The 23973-nt window shown below is 39.5% G+C and overlaps 5 protein-coding genes across 5 annotated transcripts in view; 1 reads left to right on the top strand and 4 right to left on the bottom strand.

Moving 5' to 3' along the window:
* Rim (Rab3 interacting molecule) overlaps positions 1-23973 on the top strand; it is a 277876-nt gene that overhangs the window by 79439 nt on the left and 174464 nt on the right. The window contains exon 3 of the mRNA XM_015172013.3: positions 22109-22308. The gene's annotated coding sequence lies outside the window, so the exon portion shown is untranslated. The remainder of the gene's footprint in view (positions 1-22108; positions 22309-23973) is intronic.
* LOC6629611 (tubulin alpha chain) lies at positions 6832-8594 on the bottom strand. Its single transcript, XM_002053548.4, has 3 exons — positions 8154-8594; positions 7785-8088; positions 6832-7721 (listed from the first exon to the last, which is right to left on the bottom strand). Exons 1-3 carry the CDS (start codon positions 8377-8379, stop codon positions 6899-6901), a joined length of 1353 nt encoding a protein of 450 aa, XP_002053584.1. The 5' UTR covers positions 8380-8594; the 3' UTR covers positions 6832-6898.
* On the bottom strand, positions 8827-10713 carry LOC6629612 (SPRY domain-containing protein 7). Its single transcript, XM_002053549.4, has 3 exons — positions 10481-10713; positions 9826-10416; positions 8827-9755 (listed from the first exon to the last, which is right to left on the bottom strand). Exons 1-3 carry the CDS (start codon positions 10587-10589, stop codon positions 9658-9660), a joined length of 798 nt encoding a protein of 265 aa, XP_002053585.1. The 5' UTR covers positions 10590-10713; the 3' UTR covers positions 8827-9657.
* DNaseII (deoxyribonuclease II) lies at positions 11655-12904 on the bottom strand. Its single transcript, XM_002053550.3, has 2 exons — positions 12747-12904; positions 11655-12683 (listed from the first exon to the last, which is right to left on the bottom strand). The coding sequence occupies exons 1-2, from the start codon at positions 12851-12853 to the stop codon at positions 11699-11701; spliced, it is 1092 nt and encodes a 363-aa protein (XP_002053586.1). The 5' UTR covers positions 12854-12904; the 3' UTR covers positions 11655-11698.
* cpo (couch potato) overlaps positions 18180-23973 on the bottom strand; it is a gene marked incomplete at its 5' end in the record, with an annotated part of 62937 nt that continues 57143 nt past the window's right edge. The window contains 1 exon segment of the mRNA XM_070207691.1: positions 18180-20883. Coding sequence (XP_070063792.1) covers positions 20607-20883 — 277 coding nt within the window.

Genomic DNA, 23973 nt, shown 5'->3' with positions numbered 1-23973 from the left:
ATTGCTCGTCCTTAAGCAGAGCTTTACTCTCGATCTTAAGTAGCTACAAGTCAAGATTGGCTAATCTATCTCTTAAAACAAGTTTTGATATCGATGCATATCGATTGCTTGGAAGTGAGCAAACTTATCGATGATCGGAAACTCTTGCTGCGCGGGCACTAGGAGTTCCTGCGAGTTCCAAATTCGCATTCATACGAAAAAAAATTTGAAGAGAAATAAGATTGACTCAACGAGTGATGCTAACCAATAATATATTCAGAGGTCTACCTGTCATATACTTACGCCTAAAACCATAATACCCTTCTTTTAAGTTTTCAAGTGGTTAAGCATATGAATAGACACACACAAAAGCAGATCCGCGAAATTAGCTGGATCGACTCGACTAAAACTATAAATATACTTAATGGGTTCGGAAATGATTACTTTTTCAAAAATATAGAATTTTTTCTACCCAATTTCAATAGCTTCTGTCTATACTAACAAGGCAAAATTTCAGAAATGTTTGAACTGTCGAAGATTTCTTTTAATGCCTAGACACATAAGTCCTCAATTTCCAACGGATCGTTATGAATGGAGGTAGTTCATATATCAGCACAATACTAAAGGCATTGTCATTCCATGTCTGTTGCATGAAGAGTCCCTTTAAGCTGCTACTCTGCTTCACGGAATGTCGGAGTAGTCTCCAGATTCTTCCACAACTTCCTTGCGATTACCTAATCTGACTAAAAAACTGTAAAACAAAATCTTTGATTTTATCTTGTAGATTTAACAAGGATTATTATCATTAGGAGGCTTATTAGCGCAAGAGTGCGGTCTGTTAAAAGACTAGACTACGTCAAACGACGGGGTCTTATGTTAAATTAAATCTAAGATCCTTGTAAAGAAAACGATGCGGATGACGATCAGGAAAAGAAGACTTGAAAGTATTTCCCTGTTACGACTTCAACTTTCAGGATTTTTAATATTCGCAATGTTAGGATTGAGGGCCCAAAAATAATTTATACGCTCCGTTTGTTTCTTTATACTTAGAATACTTGCGTTCATAGTTTTTTTTTGTTTAATTTCACCTTTGGAAACTTGCTTTATTTACCCGGAGAAAATATGTGCATATATCGTAGATAAGTGCCAGCCTAGTTTCACTTAGTTTTCGATCAGGGCTGGGAATCCTTCTATTTTATTTACTTCCTATCTAAGCTAACAGTATGAGCAAAGGAGTACAACAAATTTATGTATTCAATCATTTATGATTAATTTTATTATAGAATAAATCTAACACTGACAGAACTGGCATGACCTTTGGTTAGAGCCATACTACATCCACACACAAGCGTTAGATTCGAGCCCGGATTCAATTTGTATTTCGCTATAAATAAATACGTATAAAGCTATCTAAGTTGCCAAAATTGACACAGCTTGACAAGGTCTTTGTTTAGCTGTCGGCTGTGGAGTTTTCCCGTCGCTTGCCACCCTCTCTGAGCAGAGTGCCAAATTGTAACTCTTGGAACATTCTCACGCAACTCGGCTGACCATAAGTGAGACATTAGGCGCAGTTGCAGTCGTTTGACCTTTGACTTTGGCCATATTTGCGCAACGTGGCGAGCAGCGCAGTCGTCTGTCTGTGTTGTCTAAGAGACAGTCAGACAGTCGGCTAAGCTGGCCGTTAAACAGCAACTGCGACTCCGGCATCATTAAGACAAAAAACATTTGGCCAGGCACGACCCAGCGCCTGATTAATTGCGCCCGGTGCAGAATTTGACTTTTTTGTTGCTCAAATTGCAATGCGCCGCTGTCGAGAGTAATTACCATGCCATTTGCCACGAGGTCCACAGGGGGGGGTTGTCCACCAGCGAAGAGACTCTATTTCAAATTGCACTTAATATGGAATTTTGAATGCGCCGCGTGCGCATTTCAAGTTCAAATTTATATTGCACACTTTTCCAGCAGATATATTCATTGCGAAAAAAATGCATTTGATCTGACCGTATATTGGCCGAAACACTTTGAGCTGTTTTCAACTATTTCAGCTGCCATTCAACACACTTGTGGCTAAATGCTGTTGGCCATTGATGATGTCATGCCGCCAGCAACATCAGCAGCAGATCAAAGGCTGCCAATTAAGTGAGTGGCTCGGCTGCTGTGGCAAGTTCCACAAAGCATAAGCTGCTAAGTTTTTAGCAGTTATTTTAATTATTCGTTTTTTTTTTTTAACTAATTGCAACAGGTAGAAAACAACTGAAACTGCAAATGTGTTGAAAGAAAATATTTTCAAACATTTTGCATTTTCTATACACATTTTCTATGCAAAAGCAACGCAATAAAACAATGATATCACATTTAATCATATTATTATTAACTTTGTTAATGACAAAAAATAAATTAAATCAAATGTATGTGAAAATTTATTTTTTTTGTTTACAAAAAAAAAAAAGTCAAGCCCAAATGTTGGAGCCGGCCAGGTCGGACCACTACATTATAAGCATTATAAGATCGGACGAAAAATATGCTCCAGTATGAAAAGCTACAATACTAATTTGAAAAGTATTTTGAAAAAAAACATTCACTACAATCGAATGGAACATTTTATTTTACAAAAACGTCAATTGCCTGTCAATTAAATATTTGTTGAGGCGACAAATGTAAATCGGCATTTTTGCGCATTTAACAAAATGAATTGACTGCCGGGTTTTTCGGCATGAAAAACTGATTAGAAATCTTAATTCTGTTTGCTTGGAAATCATTATAAACATTTCGAAAAAGTGTACAAAGCATTTGTGATTTGTGGAAATCACATGGAAATGTTTTCTTTCATGTGTTTACATTTCAGTTTCATCAAAGCGCTTTGTAAAGTGTTTATGCCCCAGTTGTAGAGTACAGCAGAAAAGAAGCTGCAACTGGCACACGGATACAGCTCGATTGTGGCCTAACGATTTTGGCCACCATTTTTGGCGGGTGCTGCGTGTAGATCGAGCTGCAATTTGCATATTTGCTGTTTGTTGCTTGTTGTAGTCGTCTCGGGATCAGTTCGACGTGGTCCGCGTCTGTGTCTGTGTCTGAGTCTGAGATCTTCAAATTATGTCGTTATTTGTGCCATTTTTGGCAATAGCTGCGACGACGATGAGGCCAATGATAAATTTGCAGCACTTAGCTGCAGACGTTGCCGCTTGCCAGTTGCCAGTTGCCAGTTGCAAGCTGCAAGCTGCCTGTTGCCTGTTGCCGTCTGTCGAGCTGTCAGTCAGGAGTATGTCAATTGGCTTGCTAATGGCTGCCAATGCATCAGCTTATGATGTGCTTTGGTCGGTTGGAGGGGGCGGATGGCAGTGGAATAGACGCTCTTAAAGTGTTGTAAACGATGTGGCAAGGCGACGGGCCTAACGAGCCGCACAAATACACACGGCATTTATCATAAACGGCAACTCATAAATGCAAAAGAGTTTTCCTGCCATTTCTTCTTTTTTTTTTTTACACTTGCCAATCAGAGAATTGTGCATTGCTGCCCCAGCATAACTGTCTAGGCCTGGGGAGCCAAAGGCAGCGCTTGTTCAATTAATTTGGCCAGCCCCAAAATGGCTCGAGGAAAGGAAGCAGCCAGCAGAGGAGAGCCAAGTGCAACAATTGAATAGATAATAACTCACGGGAGCCCCACCTACCCAACAGTCAGCCACCCACCACATACATTTGGCCAAGCAACTAGCCTAGCCACAAGCGACTGACCGTTGACCATGCCAACAAAATGTTGCAGCAGCAGCAGCAGCAACAACAACAACTGAAACTGCAACTGCAACAACGGCCTGTTACTGTTTGCTGCTGCTGTCATATTCAAATTGCTAATATGATTGGTGTTTACAGATTAGAAAACAAATATTTCACAAATATTACCACTAATAATTTGTTGTTGTTGTTGCATGCGGCGTCATGTTGCAAGCGCATGATCATCATCAACAGCATCATCATGATGATGCTGCTGCAAGTGCGGCGATAACCTTTTGACTCTCTCTCTCTCTCTCTCTCTCTCACTCTCGCCGGGAAGCGGGAAAATGCGACTGCATCTTGGTTTTTGGGTTTTGAAGTCGGATCTGGGACTTGCGCCTCTCGTGCAAAACTGACAAATTGAATGAATAAAAGAGCAACAAGTGGTCTTCGCTCCGCATGGACACACTCCGGACAGAGGACAGACGGCATAGTTAAACATTTTGAATGAAAAACGCCAAGAGTGAAACGACGACTGCGACTGCGACGCGCTCCACGTTGCACGTTGTGTTTTGACTGCAGTCGAGGCGCAAAAACATAAATCGAAACACTTGCTGCGTGTGTCGGACAACAGTCGCTGCCCCAACTCTACTGCCAAACCAACACAGCTCACCCCACCCCACCACACCTCCTCAACCCTGTACCACCGCCCACCCGCAGCAGGTTCCATTTGCGCTCGGTAGGTGTTGCCCCAGCTGAAAAAGAGGCGCACAATGCGCTGTGCTGTGCTGTGTCCAGGGATGAGGCTGGGGCAGAGGCCACTTTGAAATCAAGTCGAAAATTGCAATTCCAAAATGTTTGCCCTCGGCTAAAGTGGAGTGGAGTGCTGCATTGGGTGATGCTGACGATTCAAACGAATCGCGCTGTACTCTCCTCTCCACGCGGCTTGGTCAGTCATGTGGTGGCATCTATTGGGCCAGGCCAGGCCACATGTGGCATGGCTCAGTACAATCTGTGCTTTTCCTGCCAGCCAGCTATCCAAGCAGCCTGCCTGCTGTTGCATTGTTGCAGTTGTTGTGTGTCGTTTAATGCGTGGCCGCCTCGCGATGCTAAGGCGCTTTATTAATTCACTCGACGGTTGCTTAATGTTTTTGCATCTTTTGTACATATGAATACTCTAACTTAGAGCATGCCAGCTAGTTGCTCTAAGTTAGCCTAAATGCAAATTTACTGTTGCCTATCATTTTTGACTCTGACAATGACAGAATTATTGCTGAGGATTTACAGATTCCACTTCGTTCATTGGAGTCAATTTTTTGTAATCCCGAAGGTCTATGTGAATAATAAAAATAATTCCAAACTAGCAAGTTTCTTAATATGCCAAGAAGCTTCATAAAATATTAGCACAAATGGGTTTTCTTAAATATTTTTTATATAACAGAAATCACAAACGTTTTAGAATTTTTTTTAAATACGTTTTATTTATGGATAAACTGCTAAGCAATTCGTCATTAGATCTTTAAATGTATTGAAAAATTCAAATTTAATTAAAGTATATATATTTTAAAGAAAAATGTTTACAATAATATATAACATGTAATATTAAGCCATATAAAAATGTCTAAAATCAATCAGCAATATAGTGAACATGCAAGATTAAGACCGTAGTCTGGAGGATTAACAGAAGACTGCAATTCGAAACATTTTTGTTACCAAACAGCATTCGAATTTGAATACCAGGTCGCATTTCAGTGTAGGATTAGTGTTTGGATTTGAAAATCAGTTCAAATCATTTTTATTAGCGAACCTCGAATTCTGTAAGTGTATCAAAAATTTGACATGTTTCATTTAGTTGTTGAGCTTAACTGTTTGTAGCCATTGGCTAGGCTGGGATTTTTTTTTTTTTTGTGGCCAGTGCGGGTGCGCATGGGCATATTACAGGCAGGAGCATAAATCGGCCCCAGGTGTTTGGGCGCGCATTTCCCACGGATTAGTGCATAAATAAAGAAGGTCAGAGCTATGTTTGGGGCGCTGCTCGCATAGCACTGGTAAGTTAACTAGATATTTCAAATGTTATGGCAGGGGTTACCCCCACCACCCGACCGCCCTTTGCCCGTCGTCCTGTCATTGACTTCCGATGCTGTTGGCCGGTCAAACTGTACCGTCGCATCGCTTTCTTTTGCGGGGCATAAACCAAATTGCTTTATTAGCCGCGCGCGGTACCCTATAACACATAACAACTTCATTTGGTACCGGGCAGCCGCCTAAGGTGGTCCTGACGCAGCATTTCCTTTAGCTCATTAACACGTTGCGGTCCTTGGCCGGAGGGGAGGAGCCTGCAGATTGTTGCCTGGCGTTGATGGAACCCACACGCAGCGGTTCTCACGCTGCAAAACAAAAGCATTGTGCGCGCAATTTAAGATTAGCAACAGTTAACACAGACAAAGGCATGGCCCAGGCATGGATCATAATGATAATGCTTATAATAACAACGGTCGGGTCGGGTCGGGTCGGTCGGTCCGGTCCGGATAGTCGGTTGGTCGGTCGGTCGGCCGGTCGGTCGGTCAGCAAGGACCACCAAACGGCGCTGATAAGATGCCGCATCCCAGTCCAAGAGCTGCGTGCGCAAGATCTACCGAACAGATTGCGAGGGGAGCCCCAGGTGTCTCCATCGATAATCGCGCATTAAGCGTGCGTAAGTCCCGTCACGGCCCGAAGCAAGAGAAAGACCGCAAGGCAGATACCCGAAGAGCGAGATCAGCCCCAGAGACCTTGCCCTGGGTGCGATCGCGATAAGCGCGACTTTTGGCTCGGTACGTGCTAAACCCTTGCCTGCGATCATTTTAATTATAGGCCAGCCTGGACCAGCTGCAGCACAGCAGAGATGAGGCCCAGCTCCTCGCCGTCGCGGCTCTTCTGCCTTCCATCAACCGTTTTTGCGAGACGGGGTCAAGCAACGCAAATTGTGGGATGGGTCAATATTTGCTTAAGCCCGGGCCATAAATACTTAATTTGTCCAACGGTTTTTGGTTTGTAAAAAAGGAAGGATGAAATGAAAACCTGACGAAAGCGCGCCGCAACTTTTATAAAGTCATCGAGACGTCAATTGCTGCGCAATTACCTCCAAATCACTTGACCGAAAACTTACGCATAAATACACCAAATTTTGGATTTATTCCAGGCATTAAAAGACAAGGCACACACTGCCGGGCTAGTCTTCCCGATCGGAGCCACGATTGGAGACGGGCGCCGAGGCATCTACCTCCAGATAATCGTGCACCAGCTGGCATATATTCTCGGATGCCTCGTTGAAGTTGCCCTCCTCGAGGCCCTCGCCCACATAATGATAAACAAAGGCGCGCCGCTGATAAAGCTTATCGAATTTGTTGACCAGGCGGCACCAGGCTATCCGTATATTCGTATTGTTCGATATGGCCACGCAGGCGCGACTCGTGGGCGCCAGATCTCCGTTCGGCACATAAACGGGAGGCATTTGGCTAACGCCAATCTTAAAGCCAGTCGGTGACCAGTCTACAAACTTGAAGGACTTGGCACGCTTTATATTCTCCAGCGCCGAGTTGATCTCATTGGGCGCCACATCGCCGCGATAGAGTAGCACGCAGGCCATGTATTTTCCATGGGCCGGATTGCAGCGAACCATTTGGTTGCTCATATGGAAGCATTGGCCCGTCAGTTGAGCGGTGCTCATGTTGACGAACTGCGAGTGGGTGACGGGCACGAGGGGTGCGTAATTAATTAGGGGATAGTGTATCCGCGGGTATGGCACCAGATTTGTCTGCAGCTCCTGAAAGCTAACCGACTGACCCGAGAATCGCTGCGTAGCCGTAAATGCCGCTACCACCTGTCCAATGATCCGGTTCAGATTGGTGTACGTGGGCGCAGGCACATTTAACGTATTCGCGCAGATGTCATAAAGCGCCTCGTTGTCCACAATGAACGAGACATCCGCACAGTCCATGGAGAAGTGAGTGGCTAGTAGCGCATTGTACGGCTCTACAATTACGGGCGAAATGCTGCGGGGAAAACAAATGTGGCCTGAGAAGGGCGGGAAATGTTTTTGGCATTTACCAACTTACGAAGGCGATGGGTACACCAAAAACTCTATGACTGTCATCTTCTTTCCAAAATCCTCGACCAGTTTCTCCATAATGCGTGTGCCCAGGCCAGAGCCAGTGCCGCCGCCGATGGCACGAAAGACCAGGAAGCCACGCAGGCTGCGGCAGCGATCGGCGACACGGCGTATGGCATTCATGGCGCGATCTAGAAGCTCGCTGGCCATCAGATTGTAGCCGCGGGCAAAGTTGCTGCCGCTGTCGTCCTTGCCCGTGATCAGCGTGTCCGGATGGAATAGATTGCGATAGGCACCTGTGCGTATCTCATCTGGAGCAGAAAAAAGGGGAATGAGGATGAGCCGAAGATCATAATGCGATGCAATTGGCAGCCACCTATGACCGTTGGTTCCGTATCGATCATGACGAGACGCGGCTGCACGCAGGGCTCATGACCGCTAAACTCAAAGAACGTCAAGAAGGAATCATCGCACGGCTTGCTCATCAGCCGACCGTTTGACAGGATTCCATGCTCCAGGCAATAAAGCTCCCAGCATGCATTCGCGATCTGCACGCCCGCCTGTCCAATGTGGATCTGTATAATTTCGCCCTTGCCGCCCATGTGGCGCCGGTTTTCAACTCAGCAAGTGCTGCTCTGTGAACCTTCGACATGCGCTTTATCGATTTTAAATCAACCTTAAGCCAGGAAATAATTAATTATATAAGACTAGGATTTTTTCTGTGATTTTTCAAATAATTTCATTTACATTGATTTAATGGCAAGCTAAACAATATTTTGTTTAAGCTCTGCATTATATATATATATATATATATGTATGGTATATCATCTATATATACGCATATATAAGGTATGTACGCACAATACAAATATACATAACATTCATTATTGTCCGCGCGCGGATAAGTCAGTTTTCAAAGCGTTAAGTACAGATCCTTAAATATAGTGTACATATATAGTTAGATAATTTCCGTGCTCGAGTGCATAAAGTTCGACTATAGTGCGATAACTTTTATAGATTTTTTTTTTTGGTTTTGTATAATAGGAATGTACGAAAGAAAATTTAATATTTATTATAATATAGTCTATAGAGTGGTGTATTATACAAAGCAGTCGCAAGTTCTAGCTACGTCTTAATCATTTACAAAACATACATTAAAAAATGGAAATAATACGCAACATTGTGTGAAATAACTTTTCCATATGCTATGGTTAAAGTATTTACTCCTTAATTAATAAGAAATGTGTGGGAATTGCTTTGAAATTGTTGATTGATTGGACATTTTTATTTCTATGCTCGTTTTTTCAAGATTTGTGTTGCCAAAAGTTAAAACAGTCAGATCAAGCACGTGTTTATCAACACTGGCCTATATAAATGTACTGCTATTTATTTGTTTTGACGCTCGATAAATGAGATTATCCTTCTGCCTGTCAAATGCTAGGGTATTAATGGGGATTAAATACTAGCTGACGCGGGTGTTTATAAGATAACTACCAAATATCTTGCTTTAAAGGCACCAAACAAAATAACTGTTACATATGCATATTATACCTTGAGGGAACACAGTAGAGGAAAAAACAGAATTGTCACAAAACAAAATAAATGGTAGAAAAACTAGGACTGAATAATTAGCAGTTGGTTCGACAGATAATTAAGCGCAAGTTGAGTGCTGGTCTACAATGGGAACAATCAGATAAAAATTGAAAGCTTAACGGACTTAGAGAAAACGAGCCTTTGATTTTTCATTTGATTTGAGAATCGATTCATGGCGTCAACTGCGGGACTAGAAATAATTTTCAATACGTTTGAAGCAGGAGCTGGCAGTAGAAAACCCTTAGCCTGCTTATTTTGTTCATGGCATGTGACTTTGAGCCGATGCTCTAAAGTAGTGACTGCTCCAGTAAAATGCGCTCAAATCCCGAGGGTGGACCGTGCGTAAAATTATCCAGAATAATGTCCAGTATGGCGCCATTGCCCACTGCAAGGCGTACACGGTAAGAAGTTAATTGTGAAAAAAAAACCTGGAAGCAAATGCGCCAGCAACTCACCGTAGATGACCGGGAACAGGGCCGAGCCGCGTACATTGCGAAAAGGCACTTCCAGATTTTTGCCATTGAAATAGAAATTCAATTCGACATGATCGAAGGCCACGCCCAGTATGTCGCCCTCGTCGGGATAGTCACGTTGCGGTGCACTGATCAAAGCATCCACCGGGCTCAGCTCGGGCGCCGTCTCAACGCCAGTGGTCATCAGCAGATCCTCCTGCAGATCCTCAATGGCGATCAGGCCCGCTGCAGCGGCAGCGCTATTGTTCAATATACCATTGGCAGTGGATGTGACCGGGGCGGCGGGTGTTTTGGCGGCCGCCGTTGGCTGTTTGCAGTTGGCCACAACGGGTCGGAACTCTTCGTCGTTGTGGCGTGTTGCATTGTCGGAGCACAGGCACCAGGATTCGCGATCCCCGCCGCCCCACTTGCGTGTCAGATCCGCCTGACGCGTGGCCAAGCCAATTGACCAGCTGCCGCTCTGTTGGATCTTCACCTCGAAGTAGGATTTGGACTGCACCAGGGGTGCAGTGGCTAGTACACCGCCTGTGCCCGTTACACGCAGCTGATGCGATAGCAATATGACATCAGGGCCTGCCAAGCGTTGGAATTATTGAAATACCTTAGGTTTAGGTCAAATATGTGGGAGATAACTTACCCATATGTGCCGCATCCAGGTGCACTTCGGGCTCCCTAAGACGATGCGCAGCTGACGTTGGCTTTCGCAGCTGCCCCCCATTGAGGCACGTGCGCAGGCAGCAGAACATTTCACAAAGGCTAACGAATTTATTTTAATTGTTTTTTTTTTTTTTTTTATTTGGGTCAGCTTGAATATTTTCCAGATGCAGTTTGTTTTTTCTTTTGTGTGCTTTAATCCGCTTCGGTTATTAACAGCTGTTTTGTTCTGTTTGCCAACCCTGGCAGTCGCTTTGCGCGCCGACGCCATCTTATGACGTCATTGCTGTGCAGCAGTGACTGCATCTACGTACAATAGATGTCGCCACAAAGCCATCTACAGTTGAATTTCAGAAAATGGGTAATATTTCCAAGCAAACAGCAAATAAAACTACTGATGGGGCCATTCAGCTATTTATTTGGATATAAACTTCATATAGTTGACGTGCATTTTTATAACATTAAAAATAGTTGATATATGCATTAAATGCACATGCATCTGTGTGCAAAGATATTATCAATCCTGTAAGTTGAAATCTGAATGGAAGTTGGTTGAGCCTTTCTGAGGGAGCCCTTTTGTCTGCCCTAATCAATCGATATCAATTCGAAATCAAATTCTTGTAGAGTATTAAAAAGAAATTTCAAAATTATGTCTTAATGGAAGTGTTAGAATTGTATGATTAAGCCCAGTATGTGTGTCCGTAACTATGTATGTCCTTGAACGATCGATAAATATCGATTTTGGGCTGGTTCTTGGCACGTGTAAACTAAACTTTGAATATCACTTTTACCGAGGAAACTATGATAACGCGAAAAGTGTGAACACGTCTCCAATGATTATTCAAATAGATCCATTTTTGAAATGAATTTGGGCGTGAAACGTAACCCACCAAATCTTTGACCTCCATTTCCAGGAACATTTTTCGAAAAGACCAACAAGTTTCATACACACGTTTTTCGCGCTTTTTTTCACACATGCGGGTGGAATTACCCTAGATAACCCATCTTAATGTGCAGCTTCTTCATATAAGGTAAATACAACTTCATCACCCATCAGTCTTTCCGTCAGTTAGGACAAACAGTTTTATATATAGACCAAGTGGCGGAAAAATAAGTCTAAAGCTTTTTCTAAATTTAAATTTATCCAGATTACGATATAGATTGGGAAATAAATTTTTATTGGGCATCATCGTGTCAGCTTTTAGTTACATTTTTCGTAGCGGGCTACCAATTGGCGATAAATATTGGATACGCGGGAGCTCTTGTGGCAAGCAGTGCCGCCGCCTCGATTGTGCTGCTCCTGCTGCCGGTTAATGTCGCCGATGCAAATCCAATCGCCGCCACCGATGCGCCAACGATGCAGCATAATGCCTGTCTCCTCGGAGACGGCCCACTTGGAGTGATCGCTGGTGGTCTTGAAATCTACCGCAAAATCGTTGTTGGCAACGTCCTCAACGTTAAAGACCATGTTGGGCTTGTCGCAGCTGTCGGGCAAATTGCCAGCACCGTCGCGCCACGCCTCCACGAAAAGATTGACGCCCAGAGCAGGTGCCACAATATCGCTATAGAGCTCCACATTGGCACGCGGGCTTTTGCCAAAGAGTCGAAACTGTTTGCCGTCGAGTGTGCGCAGCTGCACTTCCTTCTGGTAGGGTGATTCGGTGCGCCACTGACGCTTTAGCGCCCGCTCCAGACTGGGAAACAATTCGCTGATTTTAAGCAAGGGATTGCGCTCATAGTAGAAGTGCGGCTCATTGAAGACGAGCAGCTCGCCCACCTTCTCAACGCCCTCAGTGTCAATTGTCATGCAAAGCAGACTTTGTCCGTAATTCTCGCCCGTGGTGGGATAACTGTAGTCCGGCACAGTGGGATATCTAGGGACCGAGTGCACCAGCCACATGCCCGTCGCGCCGTCCGTGGCAATCACACCTTTGGTATGGCCCCCATTGCTGGCGACGGTACCATTGGGAAACTGATCATTGTAGGCGGCCAGCAGAACGCGATGCTCGTCCGCATAGAGCGGCTTCAGAGTTTGGGCTGGCATCGAGTTGGCATCGCTGATGCGTCGCCCCGACATCTGCCAGTTGTCGTAGTTCGTGCTGGTTACATACAGATAGCGCAATCCACTCACGTCCTGTCCGTGCGGTCTGTGACTAAAGTGCTTGGGCAGCTTGTAGATGTACCACCTGTAGGAGGTGCACATTAAGCAGGGAGTCCGTTGCCAGCTATATTTGTAGAGTGTCACTCACCAGTCCACGTCGTGGCCCTGCTCGTCCTTGCACGACACCTTGTTGTCTGCCAGGCAGACCTGTAACGCGGCAGCTGTCCAAATCAGCAGCAAACAAATCAAACGCATTTCAATACCGTCTCGTCCCAGGGTACAAATTCTACTGATTCAATGTAGTTCAGCAAGTACAACCATCGACTGGAGGTTGCTGCCAGCACATTCTAGGTATATGGTATATACACACAGAAAAAAAAGACGGACTGAAATTGCTTTTACATTTTGAAATTCAATTTATTTTCTTAAAAACAGAAAATAATTTTTCATATAAATTTATAATTTTAAGAAACTTATCCTTTGAACACTTTTTAAATCGTTCATTTTATTATTTAACTCATTTTGAAAAAAATATGCGTGTAATTTAAATAAAACAATGATTTTAATTGGGTAATTCGTCGTTAGGTAAAGTAAAATATATAGTCCATAATTTGTTGTTGGTATTTTTAATAATCAATAATTCAAAAAGATTAAATATATCATTCAATAATAATTAAGTCAAACATTTTTTTGCGAGTGTGCCATTTCTAAGCATAATCCACGCTACGCAGGTAACAGCCTGTGCACAGGTAGACAAACTTCTTTTATATTGGGGATTTCCTTCTTGACGCAACAACCCTGTACAGTAGTTACTGGCATATAAACGACTCGCTTGGCTGAGCTCAATACTCAGCTTATCAGCGCAGAACGCGACCCCGGGCCATAGCCGGCATCTGGTTTTGCGTGCGGGGCGTAGTTTCATTATCGATTCAGCGGGGTTTATGGAACTCAATTTCTGGTGACCCTTAACGGACGCCCCTGACGTTAGCGATAGCAAGAACCAGCTCTTGAAATTTTTCGCAAGCAGAAAAACAATTTAATTATATTTCAAATTGAAATATTATATGTATTTGAATGATTTCGGTTTGATGTTGATGCGGGTGTACAAAATTTTTGATTATAAGTTTAAATGAATATAACTCTATTTTTTCAATATATAAACCTGTTTGTCCTGACTGACTGACGGACTGACTAATTGATCAACGCATAGCCCAAGCCACGAGAAGCTGAAATTTGCACCGTACTTACCTTATTTTATAAAGGTGCACGCTTAGACTGCATTTTGTAAAATTCCACCCGCAAGTGTGGAAAACACGCGAAAAACGTTTTTACGCATCTTTATTGTTTAGCATCCGCAAGTTGGGATCGAAACTCATTGTTCAAGATCTCTGTGAGAGGTTTCCAACACTTGACCCTTTATTTAATAAACCTTAAACATACTTTCAAATAGACTTTGCGTTCAAGATTTTACAGGTAGCCTTAAATTTGACGGACGGAAATTGATTGAAAAACATAGATCCAAATGTTAAGCACGGGGCTTACCACGGGCGAGGTCGGGGAATACCCGGCCACAGTATAAGTTGAAAATCCTTTAACATGCTTTGCTTCCAGAAAAGAAAAGTCGAGCTAGCTTAGTTTTTTTTTTTTTTTACAATTACACAAAACAATTGTTAAAGTTTTTATTCATTATTTGTATTACATATTATCTGTTGTTGCTGTTGTTGTTGCTACTGCTGCAGTTTGCACTGCGACTGTCGCCGTGCGCCGGGACCCTGGTTTCTTAATTTGTTTTTGTTTATTTTTTGTCAGGCAGGGTCTTTGTGCATCGCTTTGTTGGTTTGGGAGGGGAAATATTTATCAAATTGTATTATTTGTGTTGAATTTTTTTTTTTTTTTGGTTTCTTTTTTTTGCTTTTTATTTATAATTTGTAGTACAATAATCTGATTCTGATAATACGATAATGTCATTAAAATAAATTGCGTTTAAACCTTATCGCTGGTTGCTGTTTATTGTTTTCACGTAAGTGATGTGAAAATGTTCACGATCTGTTCTGCAATTCGTTCAATATTTTCCATTCTTTCAGCCAAACCGCACTCTGTTCTGCCAAGCTTGACCTTTGGCCTGTCTATTGCCTTAACGCTCGATTTGCTATTTCTTTGGTTTTATCGTATGCAACAACACACACACATTTAAACTCACAATACAATATTTTCGCTAAATATTTATGTAATTTTTTTTTTTTGTTTCTTTTCATTTTGTAATTTTTTCTGTTTTTAGTTTACTTTTAATATAGTAGTTAATAATTTTTTAATATATTGTATGCTTTTTTTTTATTAACTTTTTTTTTGTGTTTACTTTGAAATATATATAAAGAACAAGGCTGATATTCATATTTGTTTTTGTTTTGTTACCGTTCATGTAAGTTTATAATAATCAATATTTAGCTAATTTTTGTCTTAGCTCTTGCGCTCTTTTGTATATTAAGTTTTCATTTTGTTGTTAGATAATTTTCCTTATTTGTTGAAAATCATTAAATTTTTACAATACTAGCAAAAGGGTTTTATTTATATATTTTGTAATGCCTTTTTTCTTTTTGTTTTCTATTGCTAAAATGTTAAATGTTTTGCAAAAACGTCAAATAAATGAGCCTCAAAATAGACAAATATTTGCCATTTGTTATAGTTAATATTATATTGAATTATATTTATATTTTTTTATTATATTGATAAAAGTTGAATAATATGCAATTAAAAATTGCATTCTCTTTATATATGAATTCATTATTAATATAATTGTTGCTTCTTTTTGGTTTTATAATTTGAAAATTTTCTGCGCATAATTTGTTGCTGCTTTAAATATATATATATATATATATATATATATATATATATATATATGTAGATATAATATTATATATGCATGCACATATATAGTTGTTTATATCGGGCACGAGTTTGATATGTTTTCAATTAATTTATAATGTTTCTCATTTCACTTGTTGCTGCTGTTGCATTTTCTTCCCTTTCATTTTCTTGATAATTTTCATTGATATTTTAAATATTCAATATCAATTTGTTCTACTTATATATGTATATGTAAATGTGTCTTCGTGTATATGTGTGTGTATATTTGTATATGTATATATATACGCGTATGCTTGTATATGTATGCCTGTATATAGTATGTATATATAATGCAACTGCCAGGCGAGTCCATTGCAGTTGGAAATGTTATAAACAACTGTACAGCATGCCATATGTTCTTATATTTGCTTGAATGCCTTCAATTATAGTTCCATTTGATAATCATATCATATATTTCCCAGTTACTTATGCTCTTATATTCAGGGCTTTAAACGTAATATATATCAATGAATGTTTTTATTTGTTGTATATTATGAATTTTTTCTTGTCGCAAACATTTTCACTAATTTAAAATTCGTTTCTTTAAGGTTTCTGCGCATCTGCTTGATGATGTTCAAAATAAAAATAAAAATCCAAATAAATTTGTGTAGAGATTTGAAAAGTAAAACAAATGGTAGTATAAGAGTTTTGTTTGTTTAACGAACATAATGAATTTATTAAGCATAATTAATACCGTCAATTAAAAAAGGCTAAGTAAACGCTACACATAAAAACGCAAGTACGGAAAAATAATGTATATATATATATGTATGTATATATAGTATAGTATATAAATGGTATACAATACAGTACTTAGGCATTAGTATGGTTATAAAACAAATTAATGCACGTTTTTAGTTATCTTTTCGGCAGGCAAACAAAAGGCAATCGGAAACCGAATGGGGGATATGTATACGATTAAATATAGTTAAAATAGTTAAAAGAGCAGTTTCTCCATAATATATAAACATTTTCGAGATGCACGAAAAATAAAGTACAAATACTTAGCTAAAAGCTAATACAATAATAAATACAATAAAATACAAATTTTTTTTGCTATTACTGTTGCCTTTACTGGCTTATATGCCATTACTTGGTATATGCATTTACATATGTATGTAGTATGTAATCTATTACTAATTGTCCTTCTTTAGATGCACAAAACTCTTCTTTTCTTTTTTTTTTGTTTATTTTGTTTTTTTTTTTTTTTTTGGTAACTGCTTTGCCTTTTTACGCTTACATTGTCAAAAAATGTTTAAAAACCACATCAAAACATATCGCTTATCAATTTTTTGTAAAAGTTTTTTGTTCATTTTTTTACTTCGCATCTACTATCTGGTAAATCTTTCATCTTGCTGATATGTATCCGTTGTAGTTGCGTGTAGTTATATATATATATATATATATATATATATGTATATATATATATATATCATTTTTTGCTTGTTTCAAAAATGTATTTATATATTCATATAATGTTCCCATAATTCATATTGTTTAGTTAAGTTTTAGGTTTAGTTTTACATTTACAAACTAATTTCATGATGCATTTGATATTCCTGTTCAAAAGTGTTTCATACACACTTTCTAAACTGTTTTACTCAATTTTCTGTTTTATTTTTATTTATATTATTATTTTCCTGATGAGAATGTAGTTGTAGTTAGGAGAATGTCTTGAAATAAGAGCCCAAAAGTAGCTAATGTTGCAATTGCTTTTGTCTTCAACATTTGTTTTTCTATTCTTTTTGGTTATAGATACATGAGAAGTTGTCGATGATCTATGCTGGATGAGAACATGTTTTGCTCGGCTGTTTCTCTAAATCAGATGCAGGCGTGTTGGTTGCCACACGCACACACACGCTCACACGCAGCGTCTTAGACAAGTCAAGTCAATAAGAACGCGTTTCCATTGCTTTTGTTTGCTAAAATGCTTGCATACTTCGAGGCGTCAGCCTGTAAAGTTTTCTTATTCCTTAACATTAAAAATTAATTTCGAAAATATTTGTATTAGGCATAGCTTCTATTCCTTTTTTGTTTTCCTTTTTTTTTTTGGTAACCTTTATATTTTTAGTTTAAATAATTATGTATTTATACGCTTAGTTGTAGTTGTAAATATTTTGCTTCATAATTAATTTTGTTGGTTTTGTTTTTGTTCTTTAATTTCGTTAAAGGCGCAATTTTATGATATGCATTAGTATTAATATAATTAAACTTGTTCACTTATAACTAGATCATCCTAAGTGTGTGTGCGTGTGTGTGTGTGAGTGTGTGTGAGTGTGTGTGTGTGTAGTAGTGAATTGGTGTATATGTGTCGGTTTCTTTACAGACCAATGAATAGATCGTTCGTTATCAATAGCATGTATATTCAAAAAGATGATGTACCAACACGCCCGAATATAATGATCATTATTATGATGATGATGACAATGCTAATGATGATGATAATAATGATAGGCAAGAGTAAGCAAGAAATGTAATTGGACGGAGTATGCTTTTACATTTGACTAAAGTCAATTGAAATTTTACATAAGAAATAAATTGTTGAAAGTAGACAAAATGAGAAGTAGAAAATTTAACATTCAACATTATTATTATTATTATTATTTTTATAAATATGCGCTGGACATCCATTACCAATTATGCCAATTATAATTGCCATAACATATTTTTCATATATTTTTGTTTCCTTTTTTTTTTTTTTGCTTCAACAAATGTTTCAAATATGCCTTTGGTATGTCTAGTTGTTTTAAGCTTAACTAAGTAAATTAAATATAATAGATTTTTATTGTTATTTTATATTATTATTAGATTATTTTGCTGTTGGTTTGTTTAACAAATGTGGGGAATGGTTAACGTAATTCGGGTTTATGTTATTTAGTAAGGACAACTTTGGTAATTATAAAATTTAATTTAAAATGTAAATTTTAAATAATATACGCGTATGCCTATAATTTAAACAATGCTGAGAAACTGAAACGGCTGCCAATTCAGATGATAAATGTCTTCTTTCTTTCTATTCTTTCATAGTTTAGAGCTTGCCGTTCTTTTTTTTTTTTTAATTAGCTACTTAAAAGCCTATGTCTTGCCTTTTCTTTTGTTGTTTGGTTGTTTGTTTTGTTGTTTTTGTTGCTGTTGCTGGTATTGGTGTTATTGATGGTTGCCTAATAGTTGTTTTAGCTTTTAACTATAACATTGCCTTAGCATAAGTGTACTTGTAGTTGTTTCACTTAGTTACAATAGATGTAATTCCATAATTGTTGCTACTGCTGCTACGTAAGATGATATGTTACTGATTTTTCAATCGTAAAGTACGAGTGCTCGTCGTTCCCGTAATCAAAAGTTGTTTGTGTTGGTTGTTATGTTGTTGTTGCCTTTGTTTCTGCCTGTAGTTACTCCGCTGTCTCTGGTTCGTTGGTTTTTGTTTTTGTTTATTTTTTAGCAAGAAATGTGTGTGTTGATTGTTCTAGCATTTTTCTGAAATTGAGTTAGGAATGTTTTTGTTTGTTGGATTATCAACAATACAAGCTTATCAATTTTCTAGTCTTAATGCGGTTGAGAGAGCTTTCGCAAAAATTTCAGTATCTTCATTTTTTGCTTGTTTGTTTTGGGCGGAAAGTGTGTCGAGAGTGTCTGAAACTAATTATACCAGCTGTAGTGTCGGATCCAGCTACAGTTCCTGGTTCCCCTAACTGGTTAGTTAGTTAAAATATATATATATATATATTTATATGCATGTTAGTATGAATGTATTACGAGAGTCTTAACAGCGCATTTCCATCCTAATGTCGTGTCGAATTCACAATTTAAATGTACGTTTTTATAACAAATAAATTTCGAAACCAGCTTTCAGTTTTTCTCAATATAGATTTTACATATGATGACACCGACTAGTTCTCGTTGTTAAATGTTTTATGTGTGTATGAGTGGGTTTTGTTTTGGTTTGTTGTTTTTTTTTTTTTTTTCATTAGCTTTCATTATCTTTAAATAACACATCAAAACTGTATTACTAGATACAAGATATTACTTTAATGCATATACACACATATACAGATGATTTTGTTTTTGGGTTTTTCGTAATTCTTTAACGTTTTCTTTGTCTTTTAATAATTCTAGAAAGAGAGCTATTTAAAGGGCACATTCGGTTAAGCTATAATTATGTTTTCTTTTTTTTTTTATCATTTTTCAATTTTATATGTATTTTTGTTTTCTCCTTTTTATGTTATTCCCTTAACTTTGTTATTATACTTTAAAAATGTCTTTAATGAATGGATAAAGGTTGTTAAGAAAAGTAACAGATCAAATTCTTGCAATGTCTCAATTCCATTTCATGAATAGGGTCGAAATGAAAGGGTAAATGAAGCTAAACCAAAGTGAATTTAGTTCTAATTCGAAAACAAAAGCTAAATGGAAATTATCGCAACAACCATAGTTAAAAATGGATCAAAAATCTGTAGCAGCGCTTATAGACATATAAATATGTAAATATATATATATTAATACACATATGTATATATCTATTGGGGCATATCAACTGTCTAGTTAAGTTCTTTCAATCTAATCTGATCTATTTTTTGTTGTATATTTTACTACAAGATTCCCTTTGCTGGTTTTTGTTTTTCTTGTTAAGCTTTTTTGTTTTGCCGTTTTTTGTTTTATTTTTGGTACCTACAATTTTCGCTCAACATATCATCGGCCTGTCAAAAATTTCACTAAACTGGGTTAGGCTTGCCATATAAATTAATATATATATATATATTAAATATTTTTTTTTGCGTTTTTTAAGTTTTTTTTTTTTTTTATATACTACAACTAAAGTTTTGCCTCCTTTGCATGAATCCGTCACATGCGGAGCTTCACTGCTCTATGCTGGGCGGAGGGGGGATCCGCTCAAACTCAAAATGTACGCCTGTCGTCCCGTGCCACTGCACCACGGCACCACTTAGGCGGCGATATGTGTAGCCGCTGGCAACACATACGAGTAGATATGGTGGTGTTGTTGTTGTTGCTGCTGTAGCTGCTGCTGCTGCTGCAGCTGCAGATGGTGGTGTTGCTGCTGATGATGGTATTGGGGCAGCGGCGTTAGTGGTGCATTAGCGCTGCCGGGTCAGGTCGCTGTTGGTGTCATCAAGAACTGCTGCTGTTGATGATGGTGGTGCTGAAGATGATGATGATGATGATGATGCGGCGGCTGGTGGCTCTGATGGAAATGCTGATGATGCGTCTGCGGCTGGTGGTGTGCCTGCTGCTGATGTTGTTGTTGTTGCTGCTGTTGCTGCTGTTGCTGCTGCTGTTGTTGCTGTTGTTGTTGCTGCTGTTGCTGGTGCATTTCACGCTCTAGTTTCTTAGCGAGCAAATCATGCCTTGATTCCATACCCGCTCCTCTGCAAGTAGTTGGTAAAACAATTGATATTGTAAATGCCTGTCAGTTGAGTTTGACACTGGGTTCATTAATGGGCTAGTGGTGCACTTGTGATTTGGTTAGTTCTTAAAGCATTACTCTTTAAATGGACTCGACATGCACTACAGTGTGGCTGTGTGTGCGTATGTGGGTGAGTCGTGGCTTACGCTCTTTGACTGATTCCCCTGGGCATACCCAAAATGTACCCTCACAATCAGCACACACACACACATAAACACACACACACACACACACACACACACACACACACACAAATATAACCTTAAGCTACTATTTTATGGCTGCACCTCCATAAGAATCATGTTTTATGTTTTAGCAGCATGCAAAAAGAAACGTACAACAAATTGAAGCAGCACCCTCTTTCAAAAGCGACCGTCCCGCCGAGCACCCGCACGGCCACTAAACGCAAGTGCGCAATTTACGCCCGACGGCTGCTCCAGAACTTTTTACGACGGCACTGGCTGAGCATTCATTATTGTGCCCGTAACAGAAAAGCAACCCCCGTTGCCCCCTTGCCGAAAATTCTCACAGCTTGTAAACGATTTAAATTGATTTCGAACAAGCAATCAACTAACAAACATCACACATACTAAAAATTAAGCACAAAAATTTATTTCCAGAAAGTTTTTACAACCAAGTGAAAACTTCATTGTAAATAAAACTGAAACCAATAAAATAGTATTTAATTTTATATTCCTAAATTATCTAAGTTTTTCTTATCACCTTTGACAGTAGCTGTATTTAATTGCGTGTCTTCAAAGTAGATAATATTTAAACTGTGAAAGAAATTTGAGATGTGATCCCCTTGCTGAGTTACATTTCTCTTAGTAAGTCGCATGTCCTCCATGATCACTTTTAGTTTTGTCTATATTTAGTCGAGCTCAAACAAAATTCATGTGCCGATAACTATTCACTGTGTTGGTTTCAATAATTAGAATATTTGATTTGACTTTGTTATCGTGCCCATCACAAACTCATATGGTAATTTTAATTGTTGTCGGTTAATCATCATGTACAGCTAAATAATATATTTTATGTTTATGTGTATCAGCATCTCCCGTTTCGTTCCCATTAAAAACTCACAATCCTTTCATGGTCACATTAATTGTTATCCAACATATCTATGTACCTTTATAGAACAGTCTCTCTCTGTGAAGACATTAACATACTCTATATTTTATTTGCAGCTCAAACTGTACTCGATTTGCGTTGTTACCGTTTTAAACTTAAATATTCTCCATGGTGACATTTATCCAACACACAGAGTCTAGTTTGCTGTCACCAAAATACAAAATTAAAAAATAGCCAAACTCGCCGTCAGAAGAGTATTCCCCTGCCTACGGATACACGCTCACATGAATCGTCAACAAAAGTCATGCCTCCCTATGTGAGTATATTTATACTTTATTTAAATAAAATATCGATAGCTATAAGAACAGAAAAGTCTTGCGTTTAAGCTCATGAAGGAAGCCTTGAGTTCGTTTGTTTACCTTCTTTCGATTTTTCGTTTATCGTACATTTTGTTCTCCAAAACCACCCGAACTACTTTCCTTAAAACTACGAACGGGTCGGCACTTGTTTGTGGGCGTGGCACGCGTATATTTTGCATTTTTTATAAAGTTAGCTTTTGGCTCTGTGTTTATTGTTTGTTGCTGTTGCTGGCGTGATCACGAAAATTGAAAAAATAAATTTATGTGGTCTTTTAGCATTTATAATAAGTACGTGCAGCAGCGCACACATACATACATGTTTGTGTGTGTGGATGAGTGTGTTTTTAGCTAAAGGTGAAAAAATTGTGCTGTGCGGCTAAACGGAAGCTGGCATTTAAAACTAGCGGACGTCTAAAGCTCGAGACACGCAGCGAACCGATGCCAGATTAAATTCTGCATAAGTGTGTTATGTGTGTGTGTAGAGTAAAGTCAAGTGCTATAAGGCGGCCATAAATTGTGTGTGTGTGTGTGTGTGTGTGTGTGTGTGTGTGTGTGTGTGTGTGTGTGTGTGTGTGTGTGTGTGTGTGTGTGTGTGTGTGTGTGTGTGTGTGTGTGTGTGTGTGTGTGTGTGTGTGTGTGTGTGTGTGTGTGGTGTGTGTGTGTGTGTGTGTGTGTGTGTGTGTGTGTGTGTGTGTGTGTGTGTGTGTGTGTGTGTGTGTGTGTGTGTGTGTGTGTGTGTGTGTGTGTGTGTGTGTGTGTGTGTGTGTGTGTGTGTGTGTGTGTGTGTGTGTGTGTGTGTGTGTGTGTGTGTGTGTGTGTGTGTGTGTGTGTGTGTGTGTGTGTGTGTGTGTGTGTGTGTGTGTGTGTGTGTGTGTGTGTGTGTGTGTGTGTGTGTGTGTGTGTGTGTGTGTGTGTGTGTGTGTGTGTGTGTGTGTGTGTGTGTGTGTGTGTGTGTGTGTGTGTGTGTGTGTGTGTGTGTGTGTGTGTGTGTGTGGTGTGTGTGTGTGTGTGTGTGTGTGTGTGTGTGTGTGTGTGTGTGTGTGTGTGTGTGTGTGTGTGTGTGTGTGTGTGTGTGTGTGTGTGTGTGTGTGTGTGTGTGTGTGTGTGTGTGTGTGTGTGTGTGTGTGTGTGTGTGTGTGTGTGTGTGTGTGTGTGTGTGTGTGTGTGTGTGTGTGTGTGTGTGTGTGTGTGTGTGTGTGTGTGTGTGTGTGTGTGTGTGTGTGTGTGTGTGTGTGTGTGTGTGTGTGTGTGTGTGTGTGTGTGTGTGTGTGTGTGTGTGTGTGTGTGTGTGTGTGTGTGTGTGTGTGTGTGTGTGTGTGTGTGTGTGTGTGTGTGTGTGTGTGTGTGTGTGTGTGTGTGTGTGTGTGTGTGTGTGTGTGTGTGTGTGTGTGTGTGTGTGTGTGTGTGTGTGTGTGTGTGTGTGTGTGTGTGTGTGTGTGTGTGTGTGTGTGTGTGTGTGTGTGTGTGTGTGTGTGTGTGTGTGTGTGTGTGTGTGTGTGTGTGTGTGTGTGTGTGTGTGTGTGTGTGTGTGTGTGTGTGTGTGTGTGTGTGTGTGTGGGTAAGTGTGTGTGTGGTCGGGGGTTCAGTCTGGCCACATTTGTTGGTTATAATTTGTATTTAAA

This window comes from Drosophila virilis, chromosome 2, assembly GCF_030788295.1.
Source record: "Drosophila virilis strain 15010-1051.87 chromosome 2, Dvir_AGI_RSII-ME, whole genome shotgun sequence".
NCBI lineage: Eukaryota > Metazoa > Arthropoda > Insecta > Diptera > Drosophilidae > Drosophila > Drosophila virilis.
This window is presented reverse-complemented; position numbering and strand designations above follow the sequence as displayed.